We start from the raw sequence: 19,363 nt of genomic DNA, 5'->3' as shown, positions 1-19,363 counted from the left end.
ATTATAATCCAGCAATGATGAGCTTGCAAGAACCCATGAAAGACTAAGCTAGGGAGATTGCTCCTAGTGGCAGCTCTTAGCCTGTTTCCAAGAATCCAAAAGTGTTATATACTATTTATCGCATCAATTCTGACTGAAGCTATACAACTGTATTTGCCAGGAACTGAACATCTTAATGTATTGGGAAAAAAAAAAAAGGGCAAAAAAAAAAGCAAAAAAAAAAAGGCAGCTTCTCATTGTTGCTTTAAACATGACAGGTCAGCATTGTCATGTAACATTAACGGTTTGATTAAAATTTTGCCCAGAATACCTCAAGTACTTAAAGAAGTTATTATAATAAAACAACTTCATATAACTGACTTGGAACAGTATGCAGGTGAAAAATATATTTAATTTTCTGTGAAGTACTGCATTAGATTGACTGGGTTTGTTAAAATGTCTTGCAATATGTCTGTGTATAATGAACTGTTCTCACTTTCAAAGGCCAAATAAAAGGCTAAAGCAATTTTTTGCTTTCTCCACATTAACTTGCCAAAGAATTTCCGAAATAAAACTCTAGACCACAGGTGTGTTTGTGCTATTTAGGACATCTCACCCTTTCAATCATGTTTCTGGTCTTCTCTGTTCCCACAGGGACATCATGAACATGGTACTGGGAGCAAAGATAACTCATCACAGGATGAGGAGCATCAAATAACTCTCGTAAATATGAGAAAAATCCGTATCGGCTGGAGAGGAGAAAAAAAAGCATGCATCAGAAATAAAATTTGGCAAGTAAGCAAGCTGAAGTTACTGAAGGGTCAGAAACAAGTCCCGCTAACCCAGAATTGAATTGGTGAAAGTTTGATTTGCACAGAAAATTCTAATATATAGGAACAACACCAAAAGATTGTATTTAAAACCATTCCCCACTGATATAATCTGATACATACTGCAATTCTTCAATAGGTCTCGAAGGTAACCTTTCAGCACATGACTCAGCAGGTGCGCATACAGCATTCACTCTCAGTTTCTGATGATCGCGCATCTAAATATAGATTACATTAGATTATTTGGTAAAAAAGAGCAGAAAAATTCACTATATGAAAACTAAGTATTTACTCTTGATTCACAGAATCAGAATTATTTTAAACTGACAACCTCTGGAAGAACCCACAAAAATCCACTCTGGCTCAGGCATGACTGAGTTCTCTAACAGCCTAGCTCAGTTAACGTTTCTCTGTTAAAATACCATGCATTAGAGAAAACAAAAGCAATCAAAGAAATCCAGAGCCAGGTGCTCAATCTAAATAGCCAAGCTGGATGTAATAAGGAAGCCCCCTCTTTCAGGCTGTATGGCCATTTTGCACAGATAATGGCAGACCACTAGCTACAGAGGCTCTGAAAAGCCTGATCCTAACAGGGCAGAAAAGATCAAGGATACAAACGAAAGACCAGTTTAGCTGCTTAAAGCAGCCTTGCACTGAGTTCCACAACCATGGAGGCAAGACAAACCCCCAGAAGCTCAGATATCACCACTACTGTTCACGTATATAAAAATGACTAGCTTCTGTGAAGGGCAGATAGGTCTCCAAAAATTGCGGGACAGTTTGTCATTAATCGCACTATTCTGTGGACAGTAGTTGGGAAGCATTATGACAGTTAATGCCATATCTCATGGCTTTATTCTCCTGCATCATCTGTTTGGCTCTCAAAGGGAACAACCTCCTTATTGCTCCAGGAAACAGCAGTATTAAGAAAATATAAGCCTGACTTGCTGCTTGGACCATTGTCTTCTCACAGAAGATATTCTCTCACCTCTTTAGTCAGGAGGCATTGGAAAAGCTTGGTACTAAATTTGTAGCTTCCTGCTCTTGTCATTTTCTTGTACACAGTATCTTCTCCTCAGTGATTATTGCCTTGTCAAGGCAGACAAAAATTATTTCTAAAAAGAAATATTTTCTTAATATTCCTGCATCCCTCCAGTTGGTCTAGGCTTTAAAAAAAAAAATCTTACTCCAGAAGAAAACTTCAATCCAGAAGAAAACCTTTGAATACTTTGTACAGCTATTGTGCTGATCTTGCCAATCAATCAAAACTTAAATACAGACATACTTGGTAAACTCCAAAGTTTAGGGCTCCTAGATCAGTATTTAATCAATTTTTAAAATTGGTGCCTACTTGCCTCCACAAGAAACATTTCCATATCTTCTTGACTCTCAAAAACAAAAGCCCTCATGTCATTGGCGGAAATGTGATTTTCAACATATTTAGCGTGTCTATTATCTTTCATATTGATCTGATAAAGAAAGGTAATGAGAAAGCGATTTAATACAATTGGACTTAACACCCCCGACCAAAACATTTTAAGCAGTCAGATGATATCCAAGCCTATATCTAATGAAAACAAAGACAATGTTTAAACGTCTTTAAAGACATATTCCCTGCCTTTTTGCTATCAATTCTCTTGGGAGGAAACCCACAGTAACCCACATGTCATTGTGTTTAGTTTTTAGCCATCAATATCCTTGCTCAGCATTCCTAGAGCTATCAGTCTCCACCATACCACCTCCCCCTCTTGTGCTCCACCCTAACCTTATAACTGCAGCCACCACCATCTCACGTCTAGAGGCTCTGCTGCAGTACTACTAAAGGTATCTCACTGTTTAGAAATGATTAACCTAAGGAATCAAAACCAGAAAATGCCACACTCCACAAGTTATTCATATGCAACTCCCTTTGATTTGCACACAGTGAATACCACCAAATACAAATGCAGAATTGTGAAGACAGACGTAAACAGATTGACTGAATTCTCTCTGAACTCTTAAAAAAAAAAAAAAATCCACACTTAAGATGGATGAAGCTTTTCGTATCTGAATGGAATGTTATTGTTAGAATTCCTCAGTAACTCTCACTAGTAATTAGACATTATGGCACTATACGTGACATACAAAGACAAAATTACACATAACAACACAATTTAATAACCTCAAGTTATCCAAAGGCTGGGTACACTTACTAGCAATTTGAAAGCTAGAATTTATAAGTACATGAGACTAACTTACATTATATCAAAGAAAACAAATTCAGACATTAGTGGATGTTACAGAGGTTAATGAGGCCTTAAAGTAAAAGCAAAAGCATCCTATCAAGGCATATATAAAATTAACTTGATGTGGTCTTCCAGGAAGAATTAGCAGTTCCGGTAATAACAGGAAATACTTGGTATTTTATACTAAACAAATGTCATTTTAACAGTTCCAGCACACGCACAAAGTGTAAGAATTGGTATACAAATATTCTACGTTCTAACTTAAATTGTCGCAATACACTATTAAAATAAGCTTGCAATTCTGAAGAGGAAGAGGAGGAGTGCACTGGAGTTCTTCATCCTCTTCATATTACATGGAGCACATATTGCAAGAGGCTGGGATAATGGTGGAGGAATGCACTAGAAAACCAGTAGTCTCTTTGAAAATTTAGCCCTACTATTCCTAGCTAGTACAGCATCTGTCGAACCAAAATACAAAACAAAACCAGGGACAGATTAGGTGTTTCTGTGTCTGTGGTTTGCTTTGCACAGCCAGCTACAAAAACAGCTGGGCATCACAGTGACATGTTGTAACCGTTGCTGAGCAGGTTGTGCTATAAGGTGAGGTATTCAATTGTAACTACCACTGCTTTTTTAAGCAGCAAATAAGAACTACTTAAGTCTAAATAATTGGACGTACCTTAGAGGAAATCCGCAATGGGCACCTTAATAAAGGAGTGCTCCTTGAGGAGGGAATGGGAAGGAACCACCCCATCTTACTCAATGTTCAGTATTACTACATTGCCTAAGGAATTAAAATTACAAATAGTTCACCATGCTAATGTATCCTGCATGTAATTGGCAGCTCATTTTAAGATGTGTCTTGAAAGTCTTAAAGTCATTCTCGATGTCTTGCAAGGCACATATAAACTAAAGATTAACTGGTTAGAGTGATATGCAAATAAATTTTCTTACTTCAAGCATCATGGGTTCACAAACTTTTTTTTTAAACTTGTCTTTGTTCTTTCTTAGCCACATAAGAGCAGAGTGTGTGTCTCGGAATCTCCCCTTAAGATTCTCTTCCTTCATATTCATTATATTACTAAGTTGTCCAAGGCGATCAATTATTCCTGTAATTTAAGGCAATTTCTTAAACAGAGTCCATAGCAAGTACACACTGTAACTGGCATTTTCCAATATTTATTGACTATGCTACTCCAGCAATAAGGTTGTTAGATTATAAAAGTTTCTTTTCCCACAATCAAGATGCTGCTTATTCTAAAGAAATCTTAAGAACTACTAAAGCTTAAAAGCTAAAATAAAATCAAGACTTACCCAAAGGATAACAAAATGTGGTAGTGCAGTAAAAACACAGGAATTTAGTGCTAAAAATATCTCTCTCCTACATTTGTTCTACCTTCGTATTTAAAACAAAAAACACCCCAAGAGGAAAGAGGTAGTGGGACTAGCAACATGAAATCTCTGAGTGTTATGTCATGCTTGCAGAAAACAAAATGTGTGACAATAGACTGTGTGCGAAAGCATTTGCTATTCAGGAAAAACAGAGATCAAATACTTTCTGTGCTTCTCAAGGTAAAATATATAGCATCTCCTTCCCTAGGTGACTTGGTCTATACCTCAGTTTCTTCTTGGATTCTATGACAAGTTAAGTGCCAGACAGATAGGTACGTGCAAATGTACTACACTCACCGAGGAATATATATACACAACACCCCCTACCTGCCAAGCTATAATTTTTGAATTTTGTTTCTTAGAAAGAACTAACTGTAAATCCTAGGGTAGTATAAAGGAATTTACTATAATTAAGGTCAGCTCAAATTCATCTAGAAAAGACAAAAGCAGCATCAGTAGCTAATATACTGCCAAAGAGATAAAATATAAACACTGCATCTTCAAAGCAAACTGCTTTTTGCTTCAGGTTTGTGGGTTTTGTATCCTGCTAACAGTACACACTTTCATTTAATAATAGAAAAAAATGAAACTGGCAAAGCAGTCTCCTTACCCAGAGATCAGAGGCAACTAATTTTTTTGAAGGATAGTTTTAAGGTCAATTGCCACTTCTGAATTTTCTTGTTCTTTCTATTTTGAAAGCGGTTTCTGTTACTTTTAATAAAACTGGTAACAGACAAGAAGACTGCTATACATGTAAGATACAACCATGAGGCTTGAGGTAAATGTCTCAAATTATTTCCCTACAGCAGGACAAGTAGATTCTGTATGAACAGTCATTAAAATAAAAGAAAAAAATCAACAAACAAAACCCCAAGTAACTTACTTTTGTTTTCCCTCTCTTGGTTCATTTTCTTTGCTCTTAGATCACTGATATCACTATCAATATTTGCCCTTTCTTCTTGTAATTTTTTCAGCTCATTATTAACAGCATCAGTTTGTGGCTGAAGATTCTCACAGACTGCCATTGTATCAAGCTCATTCTTCCAGTCCTCTATCATCTTGTGAGTGTTGTGTATTTTCCTCTGTCTGTCCATTTCTTCATCTTTTTTCATTCTCAAAGCTTGATGAATTTCTTCAATCTAGGAATTTTGATTATTTCCAACATTAAAGGAGTTTAGTATACAAAACCTACGACAAATAACTAGGATACCTGTGCAACTGGTATTAAATGCTGATGTAACCATGCACTAAAACCGTAAGAGTCTGTCATAGTTCCAACAGCCCTGTGACAGCTGAGGAACTGACATGACTTTGTTAAGATTTAGGAACGTTTAAGCGAAAATACAATCAAGCCTTTAAATCAATTTTTGAAGTTCCTTTATTTTTACAAAAGCAGAAGCTTGAAGCTTAAGATCTTCCTTAACACATTTGAAAGTTAGTCTAAGATTGCATAAAACCTATAGCACAAACACAATGTGCAACATTGACTCTGCACCCTTATACATTTATTTTATACGTATCTTGACCGAGTGCTTAGATGAAGTTCTGTAGCTGTTTTACAACATATTTTTGCATTTTCTTTTTAAAAAATGCTGGACATATCCACCTAACAGAAGCAATAACCCTAGCCTCTCGCATAGAATATTTGAGGGCACATTTAATGCTGAGTGCATTACTGCACTATAGAGGCTGTAACTTTTCAAGGAAAGCCTGTAATATATAGTATGTATATGCATATTGTCTATTCCTACATTTGCTGCATCAAGGTAACCGATTTTATGTAGCATACAACTGTCCCTGAGTAATATCTGCTTGACTAATAGGCATTTTAAAGATTCATTGTGTACCGGAGGGAGTGAAATGTGCAAGCACTTGCAGCCTCTTCAGAGAAATTTCCCTCTCTGCTAACAGAAGAGTAGACAAAAACCTCCCATATATGTGTTTTACTGCAGAATTTAAGAAGTAGCATTCTGCCTGAATGCAGCATATGCTATAGCTAGTACTGAATTAATACATTAGCAAAGAAACACCAAAAAAAGTCACAAATACAAAGACTCTTACTTGTTTATCTTTCATCTCCAAAGCATCTTGCTTCTGTTTACAGTTTTGAGAAACGTCTTTGATTTCAGCAGCCTGCATACAGTAAGACATTTAAATTAGATAGTCATAAATTCACTTATATTTGTAAAAAGCAGTCATATTTTAAAGAACATTCTGTATAGGCATAACTAAGCATTTATTCCACATTTTATTCCTGACAAAGTCATACTCACCAGTTTCTTATTATTCTTACTTGTATCCCATATATTTTCAGCAATTTGTGAAGAACTGAATAATGGCATATAAACTGTTCACAACCATTCACCTATACATCTGCAAATTCAGGCATGACAGATAGAGGAAGTCTCCTAACCTAATCTGAAATTAAAATAACTCCATTCTCAATTTCAATAAAAATGTTACATTCAGATCATTACACTTATAAAATGTTCTTGCCTCTTTTTCCAAACCAACTTTTACCAAGGAAAGCCTATACTTAGCGCAAGAAAGGCATAAGTTCTTAGGCATAGGACAGCCAAAACAGAATTTGTCAAAGTCATCCTACCTCTGAAGTGCATTGTGCTAAATCTATATCCTACACTGCTGAGCTTGACAACTTGTTGGCTCATGTGTAGGCACTCATGTCACTACTCTTTCTCTATCCTTCTCAGCTTTCTATAGAGTTCTAGAATAATATAGGTCAGAAGGGACTTCCGGGCATCACCCAGTCCAATCCGTTGCTCAAAGCAGGTCTTACGAGGTCAGGTTGCCCGGCACTTGAGTCCTGAACACAGTGCAAGTGTACTATGCTTTCTCTACAAACTTAATTCCTCCCTCCTTGAACCCTCAAGGCTGAAAACAGTGCAAGCAGAATACTGGAACACTGCAGAAGGATGGAAGGACTGTAATTAAATTCCAGTGCAGACATGGAAAAAAACACACACAGTACTCTCACTGGAACAAATGTCTTCCTACAAACCAAGTCACACTGAAAAAGCTAAGATGCATCAAGAATGGAGAAAATAAAACTATGCAGAATCTTTTCCCTCCCACAACCTGAAAGATGCACAAAAATTTAAGACCCTGACTCCACAGCTGTTTGCCTGAAGGCAACATGGAACAATACATCTTGGTCTTGCAGTTGACTGCTACGCAGTACTGATTCTGTGATGCTCTCTCCAAAGACCTCAGGCAAGCACTCTGATGAGGAAGCTCTCTCCCATGAAACCGATGCAAAACATTCACAAAACAATTCTGAAGGCTCTCAAAATCAGGACACTAGTAAGGAACTGGAATTCAATTTCTCAATTATTGTTATATTTTCAGTTATTATATATCTATATATACCTACCTTACAGAACAGATTAACAACTGTAATTGTCCTTATGGTTTTCATGGTACAACCACAACACACCACTTTATACTGTCAAATTTTGCTAAAAAAATTGCATGGCATAGTCCACTCTGTTCAAATGCCTTTAAAGAGCCTAAAGTGGAAACTATTCTAGGCTTCTCTCACACAGTTTTATCAACCTCTTCCTACAAAATGGGCCAATTTTTTTTGCAGCATCTACACATCCTACACACCCAAAGCACAAAATTTTACCAGGAATCTTTAGTCTAACCAAATCCTTAAAAGGGTTTTAACACAGAGAAAGACAAGAGAAATAGTCATGCAGTGTCTCGATACATTAATTTCTTCCCAGATTTAGCTCCGCCTTTACTTTCAGTCCAGCTCCTTCCAGGCAAAATCTGTAACACCATGCCTGGCTTTTTGCCAGCAAAGTGCAAACAAGACATAATGAAGAGGTGGTTTATCTCTGCTCTAACATATATATCCTCAAGCCAAGAGCAAGATCTCAACAAGCAGTCAGGATTACAGTTATTTGATAATGGATATAAGCATGGACCAAAGGGCCTGAAGACAATTATGTTCCCCTACAGGTCTGTGTGTCCAAAATACAGAGGACTTAAAATGCTAAACTGCTTTCCCTTAGTGCCAAATTCAAGCAGTATCTATGAAAAAGTGAAGAACTAATGAAGAAGCAGCAATTTAAGCAATTTTAAGGTATGGTACTTAAAAGCCTTGAGGTTTTGCCTTAGGTCAAAACTATCTCCTGCCAGTGCAAGCAGCACTGATTCTCCTTTAAAAGAACTTCATTTTCATGGCCCAGCTAAGAAGGTATGTGGGAGGGAAACGGATATTAGTACCCAAAAAAGAGCTACTGTCACAAAAGTTCAAAAAGTAGCAATACATCTTTAACATCTTGTTAACTTGCCTGATGTCATGCAAATTGTTCATGGCATAACAAGGTGTATAATATATTCCCTTAGGCCTTTTTCCACAATTTTGGACTCTTCTTCTTGGGGGCTTCTTCAAGATGGAATATTAATCATTCAAATTAGACTTGGATATATCATTATCATCAGAGCAAAACTCAAGTTTGGAAATGTCTTATTATATACAACATAGTATCAGCTATACATTACAATCAAAATAACGGTAAATAATCACTGGAAAGCAGTATTAGAGTATCTCAGTAAGTCTTCTATAAATTATTTATTTCAAATGTAGCATCTTTCCTTCTTCCCATCTTTTTGGCTTCTGGAATATTGTAGAACAAAATGCACCTAATTCATTCTCTGGGCCCAAATTAGACACCACTTCAGCATACAGTTAACCTTGTGAACATCAGTGTGTGAAAGCCTTACTCCACAAGTTTAGATTGAGCAGAAAAATACGTTGATTCAAGCGTATGAGTCAATCAGCTAGTACATTCCCCCAATTTTTCTTTCACAGTTCTGTAGCAAATAGCCTATGCTGAGCATGCTCCCTGCAAGTTAAAACTAAAATGCTCGCTGTTTTGTGCTAGGTTTCTCATACAAACAGAATATAACTCATACCAACAGAGGATAACTTTTACATGAATATAGCCCAATACTTCTATGAATTGTGGTACCAATGGTTCAGTAGAATTCTTTCCTGTTTGGAAAAAATATATTAGTATAACATTAATTAAAATGAAAGATATGAGTAAAACCTAGCAGGATAATACCAAGCAGTGAAAACAAAGCTTAGCACTTCACAAGCATGAAGGCCCTTACTGCATCTTGAAAATTAATTTCAAGCTTCCAGCTGTTAACTTTCCTCTAAGGAAGTAAACATACTCTTAAACAAAAACCCACAAAACAAACAAAAAAATCCAACCACATCCAAAAAAGCCCATTTCAATAAAACTGCAACATTTTTAAACATTTAGATATTTTGAATCACAGCATAATAAACTCTTGCAGTACTGTGGAGCACAAAATTCAAAGGATACATTTAGTAAAGGGCTTTCTTAATAATAATAATGATGTACTTGGGTAAGTAGTATTGCCTTCAGTTCATATCACAACAAAAACAGAAGTGGTGTGAACAATAATCTGTGTTTTTTGTTCGTCTGGTCTTTCTGGTTTGTTTTTGGTTGTTTGTTTTTGTGGGGGTTTTTGTTTGTTTGTTTGTGGGGAGGGTGTTTGTTGTGTTTTTTTTTAAAGAAAGCACATGGACAGTGTATTAGCTCACAGTGCACTAAATGCCACTGACATTTCAGACCCTGATTCTACAAGATGCTGTATGACAGCAGTCCTCTACAGGTGTCACACGTGTCTCCACACCAAGTCCTTTGATCAGATCAGTTATCTTCAAACAGAACTCACTGCAGCAAACATTCTCATGTTGTTATTTAACTTTGGTTATCCATTAAAAATTTCTGCAGCCTATGCATATAATGACTTCTGCAGCCTGAATAGTACATGATAGTTAAAATCCTGCAGAGAATTACAGTACTTTCCTATTTGTCATACAGATAGTAATTTTCCATATCCATAGAGAGAGCAGCTATTCAAAAAACAGATAGTAAGCTGTAAGGCATAGGCAGGTTTCCCATTAAATTCTCTTATGCATAAAAGTATTCACAACTGATGGAGGATTACTGTCTAATAAAAAAATTATACCCTACTTATGGAATTAGGTTAAATATTAGACCAACGCTTTTAGGCCAGAAAACTTGTAATTTAGCTTAAATTAACCACCCAAACTGGCTACATTTTAAGAAGATAAACAGAGCATCCACAAACCCAAACTACAGAACAGATGAAAACAGGCAACTAATTCAGTATAGGTATCTAACTTAGGGAAACTGTAACATTACATCCCTGACAATTCTGAAGGTTCTATAAAGATAATTATAAAATTTGTGTGCTCTTATAATACCAAGAGAGTGGATTTTCAGAGTTGCTACTGAAGGTTTACTAAGAAATGTATTCCTTGAGTTTTACTGCTTTTAATGGAACAGAGACATGGAGAAGGCAGTGGAACCAAGGGCACGAGTACTTCAGAAAAATTTTTCTGAAACACATCATTATGGCACACTAGAAAGAGAGAGGTTATTGCTTTACACTTTACAAAGCTGAACACAGAACATCTGAAATATTACATACATTAACTGAGAACTTAAAATACCTACCTTATCTCTGATTTCCATATCCAGGCTCTTAAAATATTCTTCAGTTTCCTGGATTTTTTTTGTCACTGGGGACTGCATTTCTTTCAGATTCTTCAGTTCTTCCTTGGCTTGGTCTCGGCTTTGTTTCACTTCCTCGTGCTGCTGACGAACATTTTCATATTCCTTGAAGGAGTTCAAAGTAAAATAATTAAAGACTTCTGTCTTCTATTCCCGTATTTTATATTGCTCTAACATTTTATCTAACTGTACATGAGTTTTAGGAGAAAAATCTCATTCAGAAGCCAGCATTAGAGCAACTACTTAAGTAATCCTCCTGTTACTAGTCACTATAACTAGGAGATGTAGGGATCATTCAGTCCCCAGTGAACAAGCACACACATTTAATGGTTCTTAAATAATATGCAATTCAAGTAGCAGAAGAAACGACCAATTTGTCTGCAATTACCTTGCCTCTAAGTCCATCTGGGATCGGTGTGGAAAAAGTAATTCTTTAGCCCCTTCTGTCCATAGTTTGAGCACTACTTAGGCAGAAGTCCTCAAGCTAAGGAGCAAATAACCACAGAAAACTTCAGGAGAAAGAAAAGGGAGGAGCTGGACAGATCGTCAGAGCCAGTAACAGACATAACCCTGAAGTAAACCAACGAGAGAGAGCAGAACAGAACTTTCGAAAACAAACAAAAACTCCACCATACACCACAAATACCAGAGAAGTCAGTATCTAGGGAGTTTAACTGGAGATGCATTCCTGAGCAGAAAGAGATGGTAAGCAGTGTCCTCCACTTCAAGAAGGTAGGAATTTTGGGGGAGAAAGTAGTTTAGGTCAAAGGAGTGATTACTAGTGAATTTTTTTGTGTTATGCTCTCTGGAGGGGAAAAAAAAAAAAAGAACAAAAACCCTCCCCAAAACAAACAAACAAAAACAAGAAAAAAGAACATGATTGTTAAGTGTTCATGAGAAAAAAAGATACTCAGAGGACCAGAGGGAGGAGGAGTAGATACATGTACGTGGGGGTGCAGAGGAAGGGAAAGCTGTTGGATTTGGCAGGCACTAAAGAAAGCCCCTGGTTTAGAGCATATGCCTGGATTATTCCAGGAGCGTTAAAAAAATAATAAGATAGCCTGCAAGCTCTATCTGTAACAGCTAACTTTGCTTTACCTGCTACCACTTTTTTCTAGTTAGTTATTTAATTACCCTGCTTGTAAACACATACAATTAATCACAAATAAATCAACCTAGGCTATAAAATCCAAATTGTTTCTTCATAGTATCTTTTTCATAAAGCCAAAAAGTATTTGAAGAAAGCTGCTGTAATTCTGTGATGTGGAGTACAATCAGCAGCCACCATTACAAATTTACAGGGGTAAAGCAATTATACTTCCACTTAGCTGACAGAATAAGCTTAAAATTTAGCTCTGCTCTAAATAAGGTATTATATATCAAGGTTAAAGCAAGTGCACACACATACAATTACACTTCAGTTCTTCAGATACAAAGTACAGGCAAGTTTCCCTAGAAATTCTTATGACACGGTTTTTATGCAGCAAATCTCTTTAACACTTTAAGAAAACCTGACTTTCACTAGACCCCTGTATTTCAGTAACCTTTATGCAAATAACCTTGATGCTTGTAATTATGCACTTAGCTAAAGATCCACAGGACTTCCAACGGATTTCAGCCCTCCCAAGAGATATTTGTGCCTAACTATATTAAAAAAAAAAAAAAAATCTTTTCTCAATTGTGAATGGAAGAGGAGGAAAAGAAGAATGGACACAGCTTGGTCAAAACACATTTTCAGAATTATGTGTTTTCAGGACATATAGAGCAGGAGGAACAGGACCTCCTGCTGCTATACTACCTTAAAACTACCTTAAGCTTAAGCTTGGAGAGGTAAGAAACCCCTTTTCTTTAAGACCCTACAAAAGAAGGGCTATCTATGTCAAAAATACTGTAGCTCCTTAAATCTGCTCACTGATTGTAGATGACACAATCATTTGATGGAACTCCCATTAAGGTACACACAAGAACACAAAACATCCCCTAAATCTCTGAGTCCAAATCTTTAATGTTGTACTCCTAGGGTCCATTTTATGGAATTTAAAGCAGATGCTCAAAAGCCTATTAGACATAGACATATATAAAAATGGTGTATAATTCTCCACATACAGAAGCAGCTGGTACTGACTAGAAAAAACACTTGACTAGAAACGTGTTCCTCAGGTGAAGAGCAGTGGAGTCTTCAGGATAAAAACGCGGTCCTACAGTGGTTAAATAGCAAAACAAGTTCAGCACTAGACTTCCTCTTTTCTACTAGGATCAAGAGACAATCTAGTGTCATATTTCAGTTGATCTGTTTTCAGGGTGCCTGTCTTCTCCATTTCATAACATACTGCAGTGTTTACACATCTGCCTCCTGGCTGATTTGGAGGCTCACCTAGCTATTCTGTTTTGCTACAGAGGCAATTCTAAACAGCTAGGTATGTTTGGTCTACAAGTAGAAACCTACCTTTTGGGGAGGATGGGGGAGAAGGAAGATCCACAGAAGGAAGAATAAACTCCTGTGCTACTCTCAACTTTGGTGAACCCAATTTTAAGACATCAAATATGTTTATTCTTAGGATTAAACAGTGCTAGGCCAGATGACAAAGAAACATGCCCTTGTAAGAGAATGCATTTCTTCTTTTAGAGAGAGCTTGATATTTTGCAATATAGGAGAATACCAAGAGATCTATCAGAAAGATTTGACAAACCACAAAATAGCAACAATCTTGTACACTGAAGATCACAATTGAATGTGAAATTTTGTTGCAGCCTGTAGGTCAAATATCTTCTACCTAGCAAAACAATTATGTTGATGACCCTTGATTTCAACTGTAGATTATCCACAGGCAACTGACTTCTGGTAAACAATCTGGTACACACTACTGATTCTGTACTACAACTCGGAACTTCACACAGGTGTCAAAACACACTGTTGTTTCTATGGATTCAGTGGCCAAAAAGTTAAATTTCTCCTGATTGAGTGGACCCAGCAAAAGTATTTAATATACTCAGCAACGCAAACTGTCTAGAATACAGCAGTGAAAGAGTAAGGTGTGAAGAAGTCTGTCTAAATTTGCTTAAGAAACACGTAACTAACAGCAACGTTCTCAAACTTATGGAAGGCAATTTAACTGACAGCAGATAAGATTCTTAACTTAGTTTCCCCCCACCAGTTTCCAACCAGCCTTCAGAGTTCTGTATCTGCAAATATCTTACAGTAGAGAACAATCAGCACCAGTCTACGTTAACTATGCAAGACCTACATCTCCCCTAATAAAATAACTCTCTTCTTGTTAACTAAGCCAGGCTAATGCATGCATAGTAGGAAAAACCTGCATCATTCAGCAACTGTGGAAGTCCAATCCTAACGGCACAGAGCATATAGCGCACCTCCTTAGCACCTACCACCATCCATCTATTTCAATTACTGCTCCTATATCACCCTGTGCTGTTAGCATGGAGGTTTGAAGGTAGTGAAGGTACATCCCCTGAATCCAGTTGCTCTCCAAGATACAAGGGACAAAGTTCTTTGTATACCTATGTGAGGCTTTGTTATCTGCAAAATTGCAACAAAATACCTTACAAAAGTTTTCTACATCCTCCACAAGTATTACATGTAAGTTTTCATAAGTTCTGTATTTCATGAATTCTATAACGCTTGCAAACAAGGCAAACTACATATTGCTTCAATATAATAAAATCCACATCAGCTTAAACTGTTTATAATAATTTAATCTGACTGACTGTTCAACATTAAACTAAACTACAATCATCGAAGTGCTGTTCAGAAAGACTTATTTTGCTTTGTATAAATGACCTGTCCTTGATTCTAGGCTCTTTTAAATTTGTTTAAAATTTCCATCTCTCTAAATGCCAACATTTTTGAGATTGGCAACCTATATTCACCATGATTTATGTCATGCACACCAAACCTCAATTAGTAAATTAAAATTAGCAAAAGAGGAAGGCAACCTGTAAAAAACCAAAAAACACGTTTTGGAAAAAAAAAAAGTTACGGCTGGAAAGAAGCAAGTGGAACTGGCTAGGCACTTAAATTAAGCCAGTTGTGTCTGCAAGGAATAAAAGGAGTACTGCTCTTGGCTCATATTACTGGTTTTCCTAAAGAGGCAGTAACTACTTAAGTTACTTCTTAAGCAACTCTTTCAGTCCAGCTACATATGCAAGCAAGCCTCTGCTCAAAGTCAGGCCAAGAACAGTATTTCAAGACATGGCCTGTTTGCACCAAGCAATTGTAATGATGTTCAAGTTACTCTGGTCAAGTTTCTTTTAAAGAAACTTTTGACATATTTCTAATATTGCAGTATTAGGAAAAATGGGTTAGGTGGGAAAAACACTGCAAAGACAATAAAAACTTACCACCCAAGGCCTTTTCCTCTCAAGCATCTCAATTAAGTCTAGATGGCGCTTGCGCTCATGGTATCTCTCAACATCTTGTTTGTATCGTTCAATCCTCTGTCTCATTTTCTCCAAAGAGTTAGTTTTGTCTCTGCACAAGTTCTGTAAGAACATACATTTTCATGTTTTACAGTATCTACTTTGTGAAAATACTTTTCAGAAATAGTCCACACCTCATCTGTGCATTAAAGCAGAAATTTAACACTAGAGAGGACATTTTAGTACAGCAGTAATTAGAGGGGAACAACTCAGCTAGGAACAGTTGTCCAGCTTTTTCATATTTGTTTATCACATACCTTCTGTGAAAAGATATCCGATTTAAACAGAAATCTTAATCTGAAGACATTTCTGCCCCCCCCGCTGGAAGTTACTCCCTCCAGCTCAAGCCTCCATTAATCTAGACGTTTCTAAACCACCATAACTGGTTTTGATAAATACAAGCAGCAAAAATACTTGTGAAAGATCTTGTAGAGATTTGTAACAGAAACCTTAAGGTTGGTATGTGAATGCAGTACGTACGAGTGGAAATGCATGCGTGCACACAAGCATAAGAAGAAACAGCAGAACAAAGGATTAAAAGAATGGCCGGTATGGCTAATGATAGACACTGTTCCCAGAACACTGTTCCCAAGACACCATTCCCAGCAGTAACAGCAAGGAACACATTATTTCTGCAAAGATCCCTAAGCCTGCGCTCTGTTAAGATCAGGGCACAAGTAACTGTCAGGGAAAGACCCTGTGTCCTAAAACCAGGACGGCAACAAGGTTGCAGCTTGTTGCATACACTCTCCCTTTTCCTCTTTAACTGTTAATATTCCAAACCAGGAAAAACACCTAGTAGGCAACAATCTCGTCCATAATTTATGGACGTTGAAGTCAGCAAGATTAAAGCAAAGGACCACCCTGTAACAGCTGATGACTTCTAAAAGGCATAAAAGATCTGTCCAGAAATGTTGTTGCCAGTTAAGAGTCCCAGAGAGGTGACGAGTACTTGACAACAGGCATCCCTTGTCCTCTCTGTCCAGACCACTTGCACACATGTGTCTTCATGCTTATGAGTAAGCGAGTGTCAGAGTGAATGAATTCTGAGAGAAGATGAGCATGATTTGGTAAAATCAACTTACCGCAGACTTTGTAAATAAATACCACGTTCCAATTCTACAAGACCTCACATTAAATTTTATTATGCTTATTTCCCTACAGTCACTGCTCTCTGTCTCTATAATGTGCATATTTACCTCCAGTTCTCTTTCCTTTTCTCTGAAGTTTTTCAGTTCACAGTGAAATTGGTACATTTCTGGAGGACCGATGGATTTTTCGGTGGCTTCAAGCAACTCAATCTTACTCAGTTTTGCAAATTCTCCAACTTTGTCCTACAAAACAAAAAAAGTTACAAAGATACAGTATTAGTTAGAACACTGCAATACAGTAATACTGGATTTAAATACTGCAACTTACTTCTCATGCACATCACCTGACTTACAGTTCGATGCCACATAGCTCTGGCATAGTTAAGCATAGGATGACCACTTCATAGAGTAGCAACCAAACCCTCCTAAACCTTTGTAAGATATCATACATGGTTTTCTTGGAGCTGTTCTGGAATGATTTAAGCTTAAACCTACCAAAACCTGGCAGCTTTTGAGGGTAGCTGTTGAGGACATGGGTTGGTTCATTATTTTTGAATTGGGTATCATTCTTCTGAACAAGACAGTTTAGTACAGACAATTAGAGGTTTTATTCCACTGTATTCTTAATATTGGTTCTCAGGCTGCTGAGGCTACACCTTCCCAGTATAAATGCTACGATTAACTCAAAAGTTAAGTGATGTAGAAGTTAATATTAAGGCTGGCAGCCACGGTTATCAGGAAGCATTGCTGCTGTCCAAGCCAGAGGAACAGCTCAAAACCAAGACTGGAGTGAAAGGTGTTCTTCCCATTGCTACAGTGGCAGACAGCAAATAAACCAAAACTTTCAACACAGTAATGTTCACTGAACTGACATTTAGGTACCAAAGAAAAAAAGCTGTTTTAAATACAAAAGTTATGCTGGCAGAGTATGCAGGAAGTTCTACTCTAAACAAATATTGTGAATGTGTAAATGAAAAAAAAAAAAAAAACCCAAACCCCAGAATATTTGTTTCTGCAATATTGACTTTCTCAATTTTAATGTTTTTCAGCATGTCTTCTTGAATGCACTTCTCCTTGAATTGAACAATAAACCCATAGTTGGGTAGGGTCTGATAAGGTTTCCTGCTACTACCATCCCTGATGATCCACTTGAACTGGGAAGGTCTTAGGAAGGAACCCACCGTAACTTTTTTTTAAGGTGCAATTGTGAGGCAACTTAGTTATCTGCACAGAAGTCTTGACATACCTGAGCATGGATTCAGATATGGAAACTGCCTATAGTATTCTTTAATCTTCTCTCTCCTTTAGGAGCTATTTTCAGTCAGGATGATTTTACTCTTACATAATTTGATCCTAAATATCTTTAAGTCCTATGCTATGCTCAAGAAACTGTTGAGCCACAGACATTACCAAAAAGGCTCTAGTAGCAGTCTCTGTTGCAACTGTAGAGTCATTTAGTAGGACTGCTTTCTGGTTTTTGGATAAAGAAATCCAGACAACTCTTCCCCTTCACTTACCAAGTACAGGATCCAGTCCTGAGGAACTGACTGGATATAACCAGAGAAAAGTGCATGCAGGCATTGACTGGGGAAGTCAGAGATACAGAACTGCAGGAACTATGCAGGTAAAGGTACAGAGACAGTGCTAGATCTCAAGACCTTACAAAAATTTCCCTACAGATTTGTTGTTTAAGAACATCTCTAGAGCAGCAGACAGGACAGAGAGATACCACTGCTAGTGCTGCTACTCAAACACTAACATGGGGAACATCAGCAACTTTCCTTTCAGTGTCAACTGACAGCAGGTACAAAACCGTCACGCAGTTCCTCCTTTCTTTCACCGTCACACCAGTATGGCTACCTCCTCCTTGTCATTCTTTGTGCTGTCCCATTAAATCGCTGAAGTGCTACAAAAGCTAAGAAACAACAAAACCCTCTCAAAACACAGCACTCCATTTGCACCCACTGTCTTTCAAAATTCATTCATACCTGAGGAAGAAACTGGCACAAATTGTCCACCTGGATGTTTAAGGCTGCAATCTGCTCTTCTACTGTTTTCAGGGTTGTTGGCTTTCTGTTGATAAACCATGTTGATGTGTTGTTCACCACTTGAATCTCACGTGTGATAATGATATTGTCAGGTGTCTTAGACCTGATTAATAAAAAGAAGTGTTTACACTTTTGAGAATACGCAAAGGTTACCAAGTGTCAAAGTATGCTAGAGTTATGGTATTAAAACTTTTAGATATCTAAATATTTAAGATAAATTAACTGGACAGTAGCAGCAGATTCACATTTTATGCTTCAGAAAATGTCTAGTACTTCAGTGATGAATTAACCTCACATGGAAAACATCAAGAATATGCGCAAATCTTAACTCAGAGGAAGTTATTTATATAAATGACACGTTCATACATTCAGCATGAGTCATTTAAAAGTTGTTACAGATGTGAATAGTTCATATAAAAGTGTATTTTTTATATGACATTTATAATAAGATTTTAAATTGGTTTGCAGGAGGTGCACACTAATGCTATGCCTTTAAAGTAAAAAATATTAGTGTACGGAACTACATCAATAAGCTGTATATACATGCCACTTTGGGAAGAAAAATAGTATCATACAGTATGAAAAATACTAATCTGTTTTCATTTTCTTTTAAAGAACAGCAAAGATGCATCAGTTATCCACTTAGTTCTCTAGCTCAACACTTACCTTCAAAAATTTACTCTGGTTAAGATGCATCAATAACAAATGAGCAGTGAGATAGTCATAAACTCTTGAAATTTTGGCCACCATTTTGAT

General features: G+C 37.1%; 1 protein-coding gene across 1 annotated transcript in view; it reads right to left on the bottom strand.

Moving 5' to 3' along the window:
- The window catches only part of SMC5 (structural maintenance of chromosomes 5), a 49,535-nt gene that overhangs the window by 25,399 nt on the left and 4,773 nt on the right, over positions 1 to 19,363 (bottom strand). Inside the window, exons 4-13 of the mRNA XM_050913524.1 lie at positions 18,548 to 18,710; positions 16,668 to 16,802; positions 15,391 to 15,531; positions 10,975 to 11,136; positions 6,488 to 6,559; positions 5,310 to 5,565; positions 3,989 to 4,143; positions 2,165 to 2,278; positions 933 to 1,027; positions 596 to 728 (exon numbers count right to left, since the gene is read on the bottom strand). Of these exons, the coding sequence (XP_050769481.1) occupies positions 596 to 728; positions 933 to 1,027; positions 2,165 to 2,278; positions 3,989 to 4,143; positions 5,310 to 5,565; positions 6,488 to 6,559; positions 10,975 to 11,136; positions 15,391 to 15,531; positions 16,668 to 16,802; positions 18,548 to 18,710 (1,426 nt within the window). The remainder of the gene's footprint in view (positions 1 to 595; positions 729 to 932; positions 1,028 to 2,164; positions 2,279 to 3,988; positions 4,144 to 5,309; positions 5,566 to 6,487; positions 6,560 to 10,974; positions 11,137 to 15,390; positions 15,532 to 16,667; positions 16,803 to 18,547; positions 18,711 to 19,363) is intronic.

This window comes from Gymnogyps californianus, chromosome Z (assembly GCF_018139145.2).
Source record: "Gymnogyps californianus isolate 813 chromosome Z, ASM1813914v2, whole genome shotgun sequence".
NCBI classification, from domain to species: Eukaryota; Metazoa; Chordata; class Aves; order Accipitriformes; family Cathartidae; genus Gymnogyps; species Gymnogyps californianus.
This window is presented reverse-complemented; position numbering and strand designations above follow the sequence as displayed.